The 18,916-nt window shown below is 32.5% G+C and overlaps 5 protein-coding genes across 5 annotated transcripts in view; 4 read left to right on the forward strand and 1 right to left on the reverse strand.

Annotated features, from left to right (window-relative positions):
- Positions 1-2,513, forward strand: part of HELRODRAFT_65956 (hypothetical protein) — a gene marked incomplete at both ends in the record, with an annotated part of 4,192 nt that extends 1,679 nt beyond the window's left edge. The window contains 6 exons of the mRNA XM_009021716.1: positions 46-355; positions 1,058-1,219; positions 1,320-1,546; positions 1,685-1,832; positions 1,999-2,191; positions 2,301-2,513. Of these exons, the coding sequence (XP_009019964.1) occupies positions 46-355; positions 1,058-1,219; positions 1,320-1,546; positions 1,685-1,832; positions 1,999-2,191; positions 2,301-2,513 (1,253 nt within the window). The remainder of the gene's footprint in view (positions 1-45; positions 356-1,057; positions 1,220-1,319; positions 1,547-1,684; positions 1,833-1,998; positions 2,192-2,300) is intronic.
- Positions 2,514-3,923: 1,410 nt separating this feature from the next.
- Positions 3,924-7,925, forward strand: HELRODRAFT_185000 (hypothetical protein). Its single transcript, XM_009021717.1, has 9 exons — positions 3,924-4,247; positions 4,395-4,570; positions 4,885-5,053; positions 5,226-5,307; positions 5,545-5,726; positions 6,043-6,192; positions 6,341-6,475; positions 7,540-7,653; positions 7,674-7,925. Exons 1-8 carry the CDS (start codon positions 4,188-4,190, stop codon positions 7,591-7,593), a joined length of 1,008 nt encoding a protein of 335 aa, XP_009019965.1. The 5' UTR covers positions 3,924-4,187; the 3' UTR covers positions 7,594-7,653; positions 7,674-7,925.
- A 1,327-nt stretch (positions 7,926-9,252) lies between these two features.
- Positions 9,253-10,710, reverse strand: HELRODRAFT_161839 (hypothetical protein; the record flags this gene model as incomplete). The annotated part of the gene is made up of 6 exons (XM_009021718.1): positions 9,253-9,290; positions 9,479-9,630; positions 9,773-9,894; positions 10,009-10,149; positions 10,358-10,455; positions 10,701-10,710. 6 exons carry the CDS (start codon positions 10,708-10,710, stop codon positions 9,253-9,255), a joined length of 561 nt encoding a protein of 186 aa, XP_009019966.1.
- Positions 10,711-10,984: 274 nt separating this feature from the next.
- On the forward strand, positions 10,985-15,143 carry HELRODRAFT_106726 (hypothetical protein). The gene is made up of 11 exons (XM_009021719.1): positions 10,985-11,037; positions 11,116-11,152; positions 11,315-11,397; positions 11,785-11,965; positions 12,085-12,264; positions 12,377-12,556; positions 12,740-12,850; positions 12,981-13,082; positions 13,343-13,685; positions 14,013-14,140; positions 14,423-15,143. Exons 1-11 carry the CDS (start codon positions 11,003-11,005, stop codon positions 14,495-14,497), a joined length of 1,455 nt encoding a protein of 484 aa, XP_009019967.1. The 5' UTR covers positions 10,985-11,002; the 3' UTR covers positions 14,498-15,143.
- Positions 15,144-15,320: 177 nt separating this feature from the next.
- HELRODRAFT_185001 (hypothetical protein) lies at positions 15,321-18,677 on the forward strand (the record flags this gene model as incomplete). Its single annotated transcript, XM_009021720.1, is given in 6 exon segments — positions 15,321-15,452; positions 16,730-16,812; positions 16,964-17,595; positions 17,837-18,169; positions 18,351-18,636; positions 18,649-18,677. Coding segments are annotated over 5 exon segments (1,323 nt in total), but the record flags the coding sequence as incomplete, so codon positions are not given.
- Between the last annotated feature and the right edge of the window lie 239 nt (positions 18,678-18,916).

Here is an 18,916-nt window from a genome sequence, read left to right on the forward strand (position 1 = left end):
CGACAAATCAAATCAACCATTTATCCAACCGACCAATCAACGCAGGCCATCTCCCGGAAAAAGAAGTCGAATTCCGGAAACGCCACCGAACGCTGGCCTCAACGTACGTAGCTTTCAGTCCGAACGGCCAGGAGCTGCTGGTGAACTTGGGCGGGGAGCAAATTTACTTGTTCAACATTTTCGAGAAAAGATGGAAGCAGAAGATAGACTGCCTCTTCAAGAGAAATGATAAATATTCATCTGAATTTCAAAACGATGAAAATGGCTATCTAAAAGGTGGTTGGGTATTTTTTAATAATATGAATAATAATAATAATTTATATAGCGCAATATGCGACAGAGCTTTTTGTTCTTTGTTAGACTGTTCTTACAAATGCAGGCATATTCAAAGTTGTTCTTTACCACACTCATTTGCAGTTAAACTTGTGCTATAAAATACTGTAAAACCTACTACCGTGTGATATTGCTACACGTCATGTGGTACTTTTTCAGTTTTATTCAGTATTCGAACCTGGTTAACGCGCAATAAAAACTCACCCGAAACCTGAAACTTCTACTGTCTGAGCTACCGATACAGTGTTTAATTGGTTGATTGTTTGATTTTGATCGCCCATTCAATAGATTCGTCGCTAGCTCCCATCAACAAAACTACAAACGGCTTTTCTAATCATCATCAGCAGCAGCACGATTTTGAACAACTAAATCTTCATTTAGTATCATCATCATCGTCACCACCATCATCATCATCACCACCACCATCATCATCATCATCTACGTCGTCGTCACGTGGTGTGCCAACGTTGTCCGTTTCCTCTGCAGTCTACGAAGAATCACTCTCTGATAGGTTGGTTCATCTTTGTTTGTCTGTCTGTCTGTTTGTTGTTTGTTTGTTTGTTCGTTGTCGTTTGGTTCTTTTTAATTAACCAATGCATCAGCCAACCGACCGACCGACCAACCAACCATCTAACCAATCATTCAATCAACCATTTAACCAACCCCTCAACCAACCACAATTAAACAGCACAGATTCCGAGCCAACAACAACGGCAACCACAAGACAGAACAAACTCCTAGAAGATATGAAAGAAATGGCCAAGAACAGCTTCAACTTGAAGAATTACAATAAGGCAGTGCACATATACAACAATGCCATTAGCCAGTACCCCAATATATCTACACTCTACTGCAATAGGGCTATGGCCTTATCAAAAAGAAATTGGTTATTATTATTTTTATTATTAAAAATTTTTGTTGTTGTTATTATTAATATTTGTTATCGTTATTTTTGTCTTCTTATAAATTTTTTGAACCAATCACAGGAATGGCGATTCGTATGCAGCTATGAGGGACAGCTGTACTGCTATACGATTGGATGATCAAAATTTGAAAGCTCACTTCCGATTGGTCAAATGTTTGATAAACCTTAAATGGTTGGACGAAGCGAGTAGATGTTTACTGATGACGAAAATGAAATTCCCAAACTCCCAGGCTCTGCTAACTTTGGAAAAAGAAATTGAAAGTGCTATAAATAACAAAAAAATTTTAGGTATTTCTTCTTGATTTTTTTTTCAATCATCTTCGTCGCAATCGTCATTACCACAATTGTCATCATCATCGTCGTCATCATCATTATCATCATCAACATCATCATCATCATCATCACAATCATCATCAACAACCACAGATAACACGATGTACTCACGCAGTTCAAACCTCGAGAAGTTGTCGGAGAACGAGAAGATCTGTCGCAGCAAGGCTTACGATTATGAGCAGCGATTTTGTGGTCATTGCAACACGACTACTGATATCAAGGAGGCTAATTATTTTGGGAGGTTGGTTGACTGATTGATCGGCTGGCTGGCTGACTGGCTGGTTGGTTAGTTGGATGAGTCGTTGATTGTGTGATTCGTTGATTGATTGGGTTGTCATCATCACCCCTTTACACGCACACTCACACACACATTCACAAAGACACACACCAATCAACCGACCAATCAGTGACGGCCAGTACATAGTTGCAGGATCAGACGACGGATCATTCTTCATATGGGATCGCAAAACGACGAACATTGTCAGGATCCTGAGAGGTGATGACTCGATTGTCAACTGCCTAGAACCTCACCCCACCACATGCCTACTGGCCACCAGTGGCATCGAACCCGTCGTCAGGCTCTGGAGCCCCATGCCCGCGGTGAGCTTTTATAAGGGGGATATTTTTTGTGTATCATCGTCGTCACCATCATCATCGTCGTCGTCGCCATCATCGTTGTCATCATCATCGCCATATTCACCCAACCAAGGACGGTTACGAGAACAAACGAGAGATCGACGATTCAGACGACGCAGCTCAAGCAAATCAGCAGAGGATGAATAAGGACCCCATAGAACTGATGCTTCTAAACATGGGCTACACCCTCAATGCGGCCGACCTTGAGGGCAGGGGTGAGGCTGGCGGGGCTTCCGGTGGCTCAGGGTCAGATAGTGACGCTGCTATGATGTGTAGAACTAGTTGATGGAGATGCTTGTAATGGGTGATGTTACGGTTGTATGTTTTTTTATTATAATGAGACGTAATTATAATAATAATATAATAATTTTACGATAGATGACGATTTTATGGTTAACAACAATTTTCAACGATGTACTTGTCCTGGCATTGTCAATTGATTGATAGATTGATTGATTTATTTAGTGATTTATTTAGTGATTGATTTATTGATTGATTAATTTACTGATTAATTTATTGATTGAATGATTGATTGATTTATTGGTTGGTTAATTTTATTAATGGATTGGTTCATTCACTATTATTATTACCATTGCTATCATAGTTTGCGTATAACTCAATGTATTTATGTAAATTACAAGAAAATTCGTTGAAAGTTTTATCCATTATTTATTTCGTAAAAGATGTCTTTTAATTTTTGAATCATTTTATTCTTCGATATAACCTGTTATAACCTGCGGAACTTTGGAAGAGTGTAATTGACCTTTAACCTTTAACCTCTACCTCGGATCTCTCTCTCCGTAGAGTAGTTTTTTGACAAACGTTATTGAGAAATATTTCAGAATAACCATCACATTTAAATGAAATGAAAAGAATTTTCGGAGGTAGCCCATGAAAAAGTTATGAATTTTATATCGGTGTCGCTAATTCACGATGATCGTCTTTTGTTTCACGGAATTTTCAACTAAATTTTAAAACTCCAGGCAAAGAAATTAAGACGAGCTGCAATTAAATTTAATTGAAGAAATTTAAACCATGATAATATCATCATCGCGATCACTTCGTTATTTATTTTACAAGCAATTCATTTAAATTTCTTTTAAATTACTGTTGAACTACGGACAAAATCGAAAATAAATTTAGAGGAAATTTAAATAAATTGCTTCTAAAAATAAATAACAAAGTGATCACAATGATGATGTTCCATGGATATTATCATGGTTTAACTCGAAACTACTAAAGATTATATATGTATGTGTGTGTATATATGTGTGTGTGTGTCCTTGGAATCATTATTATTTCGATTATGACTATATTATTTTTGGTATTGTCATGTTTTTACTTTTTATTATTTTATAATTTAAATAAAGATTTAGCTTGAAACTTGAAAAAACTCTGATAAGCGTGCGATTGAGAGTCAATTTATGTTCTATTCTGTGGTTATTATAATCAAACATGCTTGACACACAGGCAGGTCCATGTACAATTGTACATATATATATTTATATATATATTCATGGGCAGGCTTAAGATAAGCATTATGATTATGAAGAACATACCTCGAATGTTATCAATAGACAGGTACTTAAGTTTATATATTTTAATTATTATTATCATTATATATCTGCGTTTGTATCTGTGCGCGCGCTTAAGCTGATAAGTAGTAGGTCGAAAATAAAATGTTATCATTCGTTCAAATATTAAGAGTTTCATTTTAATTAGGTATTCTAGATTTTTTAACTGCATGTGCATCAGTCTTTTTCTTTGGAACTGATAATTACAAAGACTTTATAAGTTGTCTGAGTTGGTGGCTGTTGCAAGCGGCAATTTTGGATTTAATATCGTTATCAATTTGTTAGTTAGTTGATTGATTGGTTGATTAATTAGTTAAGCAATTAATTAGTTAATTAATAAGTCTATTTCTATAAACAGCGTTGAGCAGAATTAATAGTTTTGAACGATGGAGAAATATAGTAAACGGTACAACATTCAAGACGAGAAAGAAAATGAAATAATTTTGGTCAGTTTGAAAAAATAACCTTTTTCGATTTAAATCATCTCAATTTTACTTATACACGAAACAAAATGGACACAAATTTGTTAAACGAAAAATTCAAATTTTACAATTTTACGAATTTGAAATTTAAACTAATTTTTCCCAAATTAGGGTCCGGTTTCAAACATAGTCCCCGCTGTCAAGCTGCCCCCTCAAAGATCTAAATACATTTACACTTTGGACGTTCCAAACCAAAAATTGACAGTAGCCCAGAGAGATTTTTACGAAGAAAATGGATATCTTATCGTTAAAAATCTTGTCTCCAAAGAAAAACTCGACGTATTTTAGTGAGTTTTTTATCTAATAACAGTTCCTAAACTTCTAATTATTTGATAAACCGTAACAATTATTGTCTGGAAATACCCGTTTAATATCACAAACTATTTGTATTAGTTGCGATGTACCTAATGTCCTTAATTAACGCCTTATGCAAAAAACGCTTTATAATTATAAAGAAATTCAAATCCCTAAATGGTAAAGTTTCTTTTCACATCAATCATTGCACCCCTAATATGCTCTATAATATAATTTATAGCTTTCATTACATGTTTATCAGAATTTATAAATTGGTAACTAAAATGGATTCTTTCCCATCACAAAGCCAACGTTTTGTAGACATAGTGAACGGTAGAGTCAGTAGCATGGGCATGACGATCATGAAGGACATAGGACTTCTTAACAAGTGTAATGGCATTGAGGAACTTTCCGTAACCAAACTCCAGGATTTTCAGTGGGATAATGTTCTTTTCAGCTATTGCCAAATGCCTGAGGTTGTTTTAGTGTTCGGTTGTGAGTCATTTTTTTAAATGTTATGTTTAAATTATGATAATATTATGTTAATTTGGGTTAATGTAGATTCAATTGATATCCTTAATAAATTTATTAAACCTAATTTTAATGTAATTTTTTCAAATTTTCAGTTAATTCAATTTAATTTAATAGATATCTGACTACGTAACGTGTTTTGTTGGTCCAAACATCATGGCAGTATCTACAATGATCATCAACAAACCACCAGACCCTGGTTAGTATAGTTGCCATACAATACACACATAAATACACACACAAGACACACAAATACCCATTCAACACACACATACACACACACACGATACACCCAATAAAGTGTCATCATCACCATAAATCGAATTCATATAAACTTATAAACGTACTGATGTAAAATCAGTAAATACGTAGTGTAGTATAGACACCAACCAAACGATCAAACAAGCATCAAAATCCCCCCCCCCCAACTAAACAGGCACCAAAACCTCTCGTCACCCAATGCACCAGGACTTGTACTACTTCCCTGTGAGACCAGCCGAAAGAGTCGTATGTTCGTGGACCGCCATGGAGAAGATCGATCGAACGAACGGATGCCTGGTGGCTATTCCTGGCACTCACAAACTCCCACTCATGGAGCATGAATATCCCAATTGGGAAGTGAGGAAAACCATTTGTGTCGTTTTAATTTTTGTGATTGGGGCGGCATATGATTTAGTAACACGTAGTCTGTGTTTTGTGTTGCAGTGACTGGCTTCGAATGCTAAGATATCTCCTTGTTATAGTGTGCCGTTTTTGCACGTGAGCATATATGCTTGTGGAAAATTGATAACAAGCGTTATTACTAAATATCTAATTCTGTTTAGCTGGCGATGAGAACTTTGAAACCATTGAAATTAAATTAATAAAATGTGTATAGAATCTTGACCTTTGAAAAATTAAAAACATAAAACAACTCGTATGGATGCATGTACAGAATGGCGTGAACAAATTCTACCACGGCGTGAAATACGACCCGGACAGAGATGAGAGAACCTGGCTAGAGATGGAGGCTGGCGATACTGTATTTTTCCACCCTCTACTCATACACGGATCCGGAACCAACAAAAGTGACAGGATGAGAAAAGTACGAACTGAACATCACCCTATATAACTCTTACCTCAAACATCATTCATCGCGATCGCAATACGATCTACAACATGGCATTTAAAAAATTGCTTCGAATTAAGCAATACAAAACTTAATGTAGAAAAATTTTAATCCATAATTTAAGTCCCTGACCTGCCATTATGCCGGTTGCGAGTGCAGTTACGTAGAGGTGAAAGGTACCCCTTCGGAGAGAGTGGCCGACGAAATTGCTGAAACCCTGAACAAGAGGTTCAAATCCGACGGGAAGATTACCTTTTACGTTAGTAGATTAAAAACATTACGTATGCAATTACACGTAATTATGTAAGTATTGCAAATGTATTACGTATGTGATTACAGGTAATTAGCTGTAATGTGATGTAGCAAGATTTTGAAACGTAATGTAACCAAGTGGGATCAAATGTAATGTAACGAGCACTGCTATGTTCTTTGCGTTCTTCAACGAAGAGATATTCAGTTTTCTAAACTTTTATTTTGTATAACAATCAACAATATGAATATACTGATAACATGCATACAAACACACACAAATACACAAACACAAACACACTCACACACTACTCATACGTAAGCACATATCAAATAATGCAAACTTATCATAAAAATGATATAACTATTTTCAAATAACTTAAATTTATCTATCTACCGCTATCAATTCTACACCACATCATAAAGTTATAAACTTTGACATAATGATATTTGTATACAAATGTTATAGTATTAAGTCGTCTGAAGTCAAGCATGTATGTACAAATGTATGTACGCACGTGCGAGTGTGTGTGCGTGCGAATACAAAACATTGTGCGTATCCATAACACATACAAAATACACACACGTCTTATAAAAGTGCTCATTACAATTACACACATAACAACTTCGAAATACACACAGTATAAATATTCATATACACCGTATATACAACAAAAATACCCCAATAAACAACCGTATATACAAAATGTGAATGTTGTATGTCTTGCATATGAACGTACGTGTGTGTGTGTACAACGGGCGTACATTTCTGAATGCAAAACGTACACACACTAATAATTAATTACATTATGAATAATATTAATTACGGAGCGATCATATAACAAAGCAATTGCTTCTATCAGGCCGACGTTTTAAGTTCGAGTACTATAGTTCAATTCTACACGTAAAATTCAACGTAAATACTCTTAGGAGCGAACTACACTTGACGATTAGCAATAATAATCGTGAAATCTAATGGCTGATAAACCAATTAACCGCAATATATACATATTATGTTTATTATATTTATTTATTAATTTAAGAATAATTTTTTAATAATTATATTATAAACAGGATTATTGCAAGAACAGATCAAGACTTGTTCGTGGGATTCATGTTAACCTGTAATGGTACTAGTGTTTTATATAAAAGAGAGGAAAAGAGAGAGAGAGAGAGAGAGAGAGAGAGAGAAAGAGAGAGAGAGAGAGAGAGATTGAAGAATAACAAAGGAATTGAAAGTTAAACTATAAATGTCAATAATACATTGGACAATTAATTATTTTTACCATGAACTACATGACTTTACAACGCTACTTCATAAACGTTGACATAGCACAGATATTAATACATGCATACATACATACATTGGTGAATCAATATTTTTAATGTGAATTTATTTTGGTGAGATTTTTAATACAATAAATTTAATTGCAAATAATAAATGCTTACATTTAATCTGGCGAAAGATAAAAATTATTATTGAATATAGATGAACAAAGAAATAAAATTGCAAATGAATATTGACAGCTTGGCATAGAAAAAAGATTCCTATATCAATATTTTGATCATGATATATTATTTTTAAGAGTTATAAGCAATTAATACAGTGTGCAAAAGAATGTATATGGTATATCATCACAAACAAAAATAAATAATGCTCTGAATTTAAATATTGAAAATAAATCAAAAACTAATAGAGAAACAGAGAATGAATGATCAAACTAAAGAATATAGCATAGCCTGGCAACAAAATGAAAGAAAACAATAAGATAATTTAATAAGTTATACATATGTACATACATATGTGAGTGTGAATGTGTGTGTGAGTGTGTGTAGGCAACAAAAATGACAATGTAAAACAAAATGTTATGTTGCATTTTTATGTAAATCGTTCGGAGTACTACAACTGCTACTGATTTCACTATTCACTGATGATCTTTGTAATGTTGGTAGGCGGTCATTATTTTTTATAGTACCATTAATATTAGTATTATTGAGAAGATTAGTAGTGATGTTAACACTGTTAGAAATGTGGTTGATGGTGTCTTGATTAATATTACTATGGTTGCGATTTGTACAATTATTATTAATGGCATGGTTGTTTGTAATCGTTGTTGTTGCTGAACCATCTTCTTCACCATCACCATCATTAGTTGGGGTCTGACCTTTGAGAACTTCCAACTTTGCTAACGTTAATTTATATCGTTTGATTGAATCCTCTATTTTTAAATGCAACTGCCACGAATAATAGGACGAGGCGGCAAAAAATGGCGACAGAAAAATGAGAACGTAGAATAGAAATTTGAAGGGGCTATCGTTGGCGTACAATACCAAATCGTCGATCAAGTAATCAAGAAACTCCATCGCTTTCTATTCAAACCTTGTTCTCGTTTGCTAAATAACTATTGGAAACGAAAGTTGTTTTTTCGAATTTAGTTCATTTTTTTTATTTCATTAACAAATTGAAAACGAAAAAATTCAACACCGTCCTGAAGAAAACATATTTAAAAGTGAATCAATGTTACATGAAATTTATATTATATAGCAATTAACATTTGGAAAATAGCAATTTGGGTAAATGAGTGGTAAAAAGTGAATCCAGCTCATGAAGCGTGGGAAAACCAAATAGCAGACGAAACATTTATCTCATCCCAAAATCATTAACATTTAAAAAAGAAAAGTCATCGACGCGCATTAAACGAGCTAAAAACGTATCAAGAACGAATATGTCGAGCAAAATTAATAAATTTATATAGTTACAACATCAATTTATAACTATTATCATCACTAGGCCTTTAACTTCTTGTCTGACTTGGCTTCTGCTACTAAAAGTGTTAAATAAAATACCATTTAATAATTAATAAATGTTTTAATACATAAAATATACATAAAAAAATTAGCTTAAGACTAAATTTAGGAAAAAATTAAATAAACCCAAATAAATAAAAAAAAATCCCATTAAGATAGCCAAAAATTAAAATTTGAATGAAAAATTAAAAAAAATAATTCTTACATTTTTTCTCCTCCTCTCTCTTTTTGGCAGCCTCTTCCCTCTGCTTCCTAATTAGAGCAAGCCTTGCAAGGTCTGCACGGGCTTCTTCTGTTTTACCAGCCTCATGTAACTTTTGGTATCTTTCTTTGGCCTGTTGTTTTTCTAACTCTTCCCTGAAACAAAGTAAAAAAAATTATTTTGTTTTTGTTATAAAATGTCATATTAGTAACATAAAAAAGAATAATGTAAAAGAAGCAAAATTTTTTAAGTAATATAAAATTGGTGATGCAATCTGTAATGAAGAGTGGTTCTAACCTTTCCTTCCTCGATAGGTTTGGTTTAACTGTGACCAATTCTGTAACCTTTTTAGGCTTCTGTTTAATTCTGTTTGGGTTTTCAACTTCGATTAGATGAGATACACCTTTTGGCTTATCGTCCTGTTAATTAAAGGTTGATTGGAGATTTTTAATAGTGGAAAGAGAACTAAATTAATACAACTAATTTTTAAAATAATTTAACAATTAATAATTTTTTAGACAAAATATAAATACCAGGTCTTCGCTGCCATCATCCTCAGACTCCTCCTCACTTTCCTTTGAGTCTTCATTTATGTTAGGTATTTGATTGAGAGTAAAGCCAGATGGAACTCCAGATTCTTCTCCTTCCTCATCACTTTCTATGCCTTTCTTCGACTAAAAATTAAAAATTCAATAAACTTAAATTTGATTAAATTAGTTGAACTGTATTATTAATTTAAACCAAAATTACAATAAAACTTGATATAACTCTTAAAGAATTAAAAACAAGGTTTAAAATGTTGATGGAAGTAAACTGTAAAGTAAAGGAAAAGGTGAATGGAACTTGTATAACTAAATAATTAAATTTAAAATATATACCCACCCTCCATTCCTGTTCTTTCCTAACTCTCTCTGCTTCTAGTGCAAGGTCATCCTCATTTGTGAAATGTCTGTGACCACCTTTGTGAGACTTCTTTTTACCTGGAATAATAAATATATTTGAAAGTTTAATTAACGGATTTAAATTAAAAAAACAAAGTTTATAAGAATGAAAGCTTTTAAAAACGTTCAGTTTTAATTTAAGATGTTAAGTTTAAAAATTTAAATCAAAATCGCAAAAATGTGGTTTCACAATGCTCCTCTGTAAAAAAGTAAATCTTAATAAAATAAACCAGAACAAAACAAAATCACAAAAAAGTACTAAAATTTGAAAAATTCAATCATACCTCTAGGCATTTTTGCAAAAAAATGAAATTAGGAAAAGTTGAGGAGCGCGCTCAAGAACTAAAACCTAATCAATCAGAACACGATTTACTGATTTGATTCGTTAAGCAATGTTTATCTATACATATGTACATGTATATATACATCTCGGAAGCATCAATTTCGGTCCCAAAGATTTAAAAGTGGAAGTTGTAAACATTTTAAAAGTGAAAGTTGTAAAAAAATATTCTCAATCGTATTATTTTTTTTTTTAAATTAATTGTCGATGTTGTAAAGTTGGAGTCACGTGACGGATCAGCGAAAAATGGAATCGAAATTCAAATTGGGAGATATCGTTTGGTAATCTTAGTTATTTTTCAAAAATTTTTGTCGTTTTTATGAAAAAAATTAATGATCCTATTTAATTTTATCACGCAGGGCTAAAATGAAGGGGTTTCCCCCATGGCCTGGAAAGGTGTGATGTTTAAATGAAACTGAATGATTCAGATTGTTAATTAATTACATTTTTACTAGCCTAATTTTAAAATAATGGCTATGATTTTCTGCTAACTATTATATTTTGGGGGTTATTATTATTAAATATTTGTTCGTTTTTTTAAACTATGTATGAATGAAGGTTTGCCACCCTATGCCAGATGTTAAAAAGCCAGCAGACAAGAGACCCAAACAGTTTATTTTTTTCTTTGGTTCTGAAAATTAGTTAGTTGAATAATTGATATTTATATTAATAAAATTAAAATAATTAATTCACTATCATATTTTGTTAATAAATCTCAGACAATTGTTTCACTTTTTTTTAACAAATGTTTTCATATTAATCGTTTTTCAATAAAATACTAAAAATACTTTAAAAATCCTTTGGTTTAATAATGGTTTAGTAATTTGGTCTAAACCACCAATCCAAGTTTACATGTTTCTGGTGTTAAAATTGATAGAGTATTTCAATAATTTGTTTATTAAAATCACTTCTGGCCTGTTAATGGTTGCACTGATTTACCAATAAAAGAAACATATTATTGTTATTTAAACTGTGTACTTCAAATAATTTGTATTTTATAATAATAAAATTTAATTAAAAAAAAATAGTGCCTATGTATTAGAGGAGACAATATGGCCGTTCACAAAATTCAAGGAGCTGTATAAAACACCATCTAGGATGCTAAGAGGTTTTCAGGAGGCGGTTGAGATTGCTGAGAAATTGGATAGCCTTCGAGATTGGGCTGAACCACCTGATGTATCACCCAGTGACGAAGCTGAAAAATTGCAAGTTAGCCATATTTTTAAATAACAAAGTTAGAAATATTTTAATGTTTTGGTTTAATTAAATATATTTAAGCAGCGAAACATCTTAATATTTTTGATTATGATTCGAAATCTCCAACAAAGCAAGCAGCTAGTTTCACTAAAAAGAGGTTATTAGATTCAGGACCTTCAACCTCTTCATCTTCCAACAAAAAGCAGAAAGATTCATTTGAATTCAATGACAGTAACGAAAACGACGACAGTTTTGAAGGTCCTTCTTCAAAGCGAAGTTCCATGCAGTATGCCAACGATGATTATTATGCTGTAAGTTGATATTTTGCATTCTGTTTTCCAGTTTTTTAATTATTTTTCCTTTAATTTTGTCTTTATCATCTTCTTCCTATTGCATCAGTCATTCCTACATCACTATCATCAGCCTGAAGGTTACATGCCAGACATATTGCCACCACTGAATGACTCGATATCATCTCGCAACATCATCGCTACTCCGATGAGGATCGGATTCTTAGGATTAGGCATGATTGGCCGGGGTGTGGTCGATAATCTTTTGAGGTCGGGTCACGAGGTCACTGTCTGGAATAGAACAACTTCAAAGGTTATTTAGAATTGTTTTTGCTGTCATTCTCAACCATTTTTATTATCATTTATAATTATATTTTTATTATAATTCATGATTATCTTATTCCTAATCAGATTTGTCAAGGTTTTTTATTTCATACATATTAGTTTATTAATGATTTTGAATGATTAAGAGTTAATTTTCATTTTGATGGCACAGTGTTATGAGTTTACTAAAGATGGAGCCCTAAAAGGCAGCACCCCGGCTGAGGTCGTGCAACTTTGTGACATCACCTTCTCGTGTGTTTCTGATCCAGCTGCTCTTAAAGATGTTAGTGTGCGTGTGTGTGTGTGTATGCTATTGTTTTCAGAATCTAAATCAATCATATATGTAAAGACAATGCTATATTAACCAAAAAATGACATTACTTGATTGTTTATATGCCATTCCATCCAAACAGCTTGTGTTTGCCAACTGTGGCGTCCTACAAGGTATCAGCCCTGGCAAGGGTTATGTTGATATGTCAACTGTTGATGTTGAAACTATTAAAGATGTTCAAGAGGTTTGTGCGTGTGTGTGTGTGTTTGGGTTTTTGTATATCTGTTTGTTTATTGCTCGTATATTTGTTTGTTTTTTGTGCTGTAGCTATTGTGTAGTTCAATTCTAATTCATTATGTTTCTGATGTATATTTTTGTTGCTGGTTCACTGTGAAAAATTAACAGCGCTTCTGTTTATTATATACTCATTTCACAAAATCGCGTAGCCAACATATTGACTGAGGCTGTCACAAACAATACCCACACATAACAACCACACAACAGGCCGTGGTAAGCAAAGGAGGAAGATTCTTAGAGGCACCAGTGATTGGCAACAGAATGTTAGCACGAGCAGGCCAGCTTGTGGTGCTTGCAGCCGGCGACAAGGCTCTTTACGACGACTGCTACTCATGTTTTCAAGCCATCAGCAAACATAAGTTTCATCTAGGGGAGGTGGGCTCCGCCACTAAAATGAAACTAGTTCTTACGCTGATTTTCGGCTCTGCCCTGTCTGGTCTGGCTGAATGCTTGGCACTGTCTACGAAATTGGGACTGGATAATACTGAAGTGATGAAGATTATCAGCCATTCGTCCATCAGCTCGATTTTTATACATGAAAAGGGAATTGGTTGGTAGTTGCGTTGTTTTGTTCTTCATTTGTCGTTTTGTCTCATTCATTGGATATTAGTTATTAATCAGCTTCATTACAATTAAATTTTGTCAAACATTTACTGATTTCCTTTGATGTCATTCCTCACTGCATCATCATTTTTACACTTTCATGTTTTGCCATTAAGATTGCTCCTAAATATATCAACTAATTCTCTTTCAGGTCACTCACTTTTCAGTTGGCTCATCATCCACAACCTCTTCATCATCATATTCTTAAATGATGATGATATTATGATGAATAAAATGATAACAATAATATGAATGATAATAAAATTTATACCAGATATGATAAAGAACAGAATAGCCGAGCCCAACTGTAAGCTGAACGTCATGCAAAAGGACATGAAACTGGCCATCAATCTCAGCGATACTGTCGACCAACCACTGCCCGTCTGTGCGGCTGTTAATGAGGTTCGAGCTAATAAATTATGCTAATTTATGTTAATGAGAATCATATGATCCATTGTTTTGTTATTAAAATGTTGGCCACTGCTTTTGTGTTATATCTTTCTTATTGAATATCATTTTCAACGACCATATATCCATTTATGGTTGTTTGTTTGTAATGTATAAATGTAATAATCATTCCTTAAAATTTTTGTTAAATATTATTAGAATTGTTATTATTACAAACGTAATAAATCATTTTACGTTATCAAATTTTTTAATTTAAGATTTTTTTTCTTTGCTCAGTTATTTAAGAAAGCCAAGGCAAAAGGTTACAGTGAAGATGACATAGCCTCGCTATACCGGGCTGCCGACCTTTAACCTTTCATTCATTAATTCTTTCATTCACTCGATCATTTGTTTGTTCATTCATTCATTTGTTCATGTAACTGACATTTGCACCGATTTTTGTGTTTGTGTTTGTGTGTACAATTCGCGTTTTAGTTTTTCAACTGAAAAGAAAATTAATAGAGAAAATTATATCGTATGCATATAACCACAAGTTATTACGATAACCGTAAATAGACTGCGTAAACATTGCTAGTTTACAAAGATTTCACTTCAATCATTTTTTGAATAAAAGTTGTATGTATATAGCGTGTGAGTGTTTGTGTATTTGCAGACGTGTATTTTGATATTTAGTTGAAGTAATTTTTTTACGTGTCGTTTAATTAGCTCGGTTCAAAGTACATACGGAAGTGATGAGTAATGCACTTGTAAGGCGAGGTAAAAGGTTCGGTATGGATGTATTCCCTTGCTAATTGTTCTAATTGATGGAGGGAGTGGGCTCTTGTTTTTTTCTCTGTGTGTTTGTGCATGTGTGGATATGTATAAACTATTGGGAATAATTTTAATTTTGTCTGCTTTTTATTGGTTTTGCCGTTAAAGTGTGACTAAGAGAACGTCAACCTAATTTTGCTCAAAAAATCAACTTTGATAAAATAAAATACTTTGAACATGAATAAAATTCTTTGAATGAATAGAAAAAGTTTTTCGAACAAAACCGGTTCAATTAGAGCTAAGTTTTCTAAGTATATGTGAAGTAAAATTCTAGGAAATTGTCCTTAAAGTAATTATTTATTCACTTCTATGGTTTTTTAATCGATTCCCAATTTGTTAACTCGCACCTGTTGGAAAACATATTATCGCTCAATTTATTTTTTTAACTGATATTTAAAAATTGTTATAGCTAATCTGCTGTATGGCTTTTATTTAAGCCTTAAATTTTAAAGGTTGATTTTTTTTCCTAATAAATGTTTTTTTTTAAAAATGATTGGTTAGTTTAATAACATTTGTCTTTTTTTATCTTTGATCAAATCAAACAAACTAATTTTTAATAATTTATTTCAAATTTGAAATTTTTTATTAATAAAATAATTATAATATAATGTAACAAAATATATATATATATATATATATATATATAATATTGAGATGCTGATGACTCAACTAAATTTGTTTATTTTATCTTATTGTTTTTTAATTATCGAAATTTGCCCACTCCCACCACTGTTCCTACAACTAGTTTTGATTATCTGCTACTGAACACATGCATCATTTTATTTTCTACTTAATAACTTGAAGTAAAATATGAAATATATAATAAACAACTAAATTAAAACTAACTAAACAGAAAAAATTTTTTAATTTTTCTTTCTTGCTAACATTTTTATCGATATCACATTAAAAATTCATTTATCAGTTTATCTAATACTCAAATTTCAAATAGCGTGCATGCAAGTTTCAAGAGAGAAAGAGAAAGAAAGAGAGAGAGACGTGAGTGAGAATAAGAAATGAGACATCTTGAATTGACAGGACAAACGAAAAAACACACTTCATGTTTAAAGCAAATATAAATCATTTATTTTGTGTTCAGTACTTCATTCATTCATTCTTTTATTTATGATTTAGTTTATATTACCTAATTCGTTTATACTCACTTTTCTAAAGTTATGTATATATATATATAATATATATTTTATATATATATATATATATTATATATATATATATATAGTAGTTTTTTAAGTTCACATAGGTTTAAGAACTATATGTATAATGATATATAGTAATATTTATTTATGAATGTGTTTTTGTATGTATATATAAATAAAGGCTTATATGTTACACCGTCATTTCTGAAATTTTAAATAATACTTACCCCATATTATTGTAAATCTTACTATAGATTTTACCCAGTTTCATTTTCAGATCAGGACATAGTAAATATTATTAACAAACAGCTAGCTTAACTATATGTGAGAGAAAAAGTAAGAAGAGAGAGGGAGAAAGAGAGAGAGAGAGAGAGAGAGAGAGAGAGAGGAGAGAAAGAGAGAGAGAGTAAAAACATTCTTCAAATGAATGTAGTGTTATGTTATTTTGAACAACTAAAATTAACCCAACTTTCAGTAGTTGAAATTTGGTTGATCATTTCAATTCAATTTTTCTACTTCAAATTCGTTAATTATTTCAATTTAATTACTTTATTTCAAGAAAATAATTTATCTCAATTTAATTTTTTTGAAAAACTTTTTTAAATTCTGAATTCAACAGAGAAATTTTGAAATGTTGTTGTTATTGAAGTAATGTATCCATGTCTTACATAGATATAGTGCCTTACACTTCAGTATTCATTGGTACGTGAATGGTTTTTCTATTTTTTTTAATTATCTACAATAAATTCCGTCATAATTTTTATAATTTCTGCAAACTTTTCATTACAATAACTTTTAATATGAATATATGATATAAGGTTGTTTATGGTATACTTTTTATCAAATGTCCCAGATGCCAATTGGAGCGATTTTATCAAATCCGCATGGTGGTGCACAACAAGCTCAATCAGCGATGAACCAAAAATCATAAAAAGCATAGAAGAATTATTGATAAACGAGGTTAACCCAAACTTTGTGCTGCCATGTCTGTCAGTCAGATCAGGACTTGATCTCTTCCTCCAGGCATTCAAATTTCCACCCGGTTCCGAAATCATCATGTCGGCCATGAACATCCCTGCCATGGTCGAAATTGTTCATGAGCACGGTCTCGAAGTGGTGGCCCTAGATATCGATGCAACCACAATGAAACCCAAGTTGGAACTCTTAGAATCACTGATCACTTCAAAAACAAAAGCAGTAATATTAGCCAACATATATGGCAGAGGGTACGATTTAGAACCTTACATTGAAATTGCAAAACGTTACAATCTTCTGGTTGTTCAAGACTGGGCTGAAGGATTTACTGGTTTAAATAATTTTGGAAATCCAAATGCCGATTTGAGTTTATTTAGTTTTGGGCCCATTAAGTATTGCACAGCATTTGGTGGGGCCATTGCGAAAATCAGAGATGAGAATGTTTACTACAGGATGAAAAATCTATTGGATGCATATCCCAGGCAGACGCATGGCGATTATTTGCATAGGGTGGGTTGGTTGGTTTTTGTTTTCATGCTGCTATTCTCTGTCTGTTTAGTGCCTGTTGGCAGTTGTTTTGTAGAAGGAATGTTTTTCTTTTGAAGATATAACTTATTTGTTTGTTTTTTCGTTTGTTTGTTCATTCGTTTGTTTGGTTGTATCTATAAAATTCGTTTACATTACTTAATCTTGATTGATATACATTCAAAATAACGTTAACATTCAAACAGCGTAATGAATTTTTGTTCAGATCATCAAATATTCCATCGTTTACATGCTCCTAAACTGCCCAAAAATAGTAAAACCTGGCTTGTACATATCAAAAAAATTAAGGATGGACATTAAAGAAAAAGTCATTGGCCTACTTAGAGGTTTTCCTAATCAGATGATGCTTAGAATTAGGCAGAAGCCTTGCTTGGCCTTACTAAAGACTCTCCTCATGAAGTTGAAAACTTTTAACTTTGAAGATTTTAATCAATCGTTTGTGAAAGCCAGCTATGCTGTCAATCATATGCCTGCTAACGTTCAGCTGGTGGGCATGAAGGCCGAAGAGATGAATTTCTGGCTCTTTCCTATTATCGTTGTTAGTTTTGGGGGAAACTTTCCATGTTTTTTTTTATATACTCTTCTCTTCTGTCCCATGAACTTTAAAATTATAGTTTTTCAAGAAACATTTTATAAAATATTTCATATTTTTACCTTCTAAATTGACAAGTTTTAATTTTTTTGATGTCTAAAGTTAATTTCACTTTTAACGCCGCCAGGACAACCCGGATGAAACGATAAAGATACTAAACGAATTAGGAGTCGATGGTTACAAGGGGGCCACCCAACTCAACTTTGTGACGTCAGATCGGCCATCTACGGGCCTGCTGCCGCACTACACTAACTTGTCGCTGCCTATTCAAAATATCGATACATCAGTAAATGATTTATGTCGAGGTTTTGTTAGGTCATCAGGGATATGTTCCAAAGATTCTGAATATTATGATTCCAAAACTACTGATTGTAAGCAGGGCTTTAATAGTATTTGCAATATTAATAATAATAGTAATAATAATAACAATATAAATAATAATAATATAAATAATAACTATAATTGTAAAAGTATTAAAGAGAATGGAGTTTGTAAATGTCAGAATATAAATACTTCTTTATTATTAACACCGCCTTCATCATCATCGTCATCACCATCACAAACAATGTCATCATCTCAAACGTTGCCGTCGTCTGCATCATCATCATCTTCAACACCATCATCTTCACCATCTTCAACATCATCATCTTCACCATCTTCAACATCATCATTTTTACCATCTTCAACATCATC

The sequence above is a fragment of the Helobdella robusta genome, assembly GCF_000326865.2.
Source record: "Helobdella robusta unplaced genomic scaffold HELROscaffold_3, whole genome shotgun sequence".
Classification (NCBI taxonomy): domain Eukaryota; kingdom Metazoa; phylum Annelida; class Clitellata; order Rhynchobdellida; family Glossiphoniidae; genus Helobdella; species Helobdella robusta.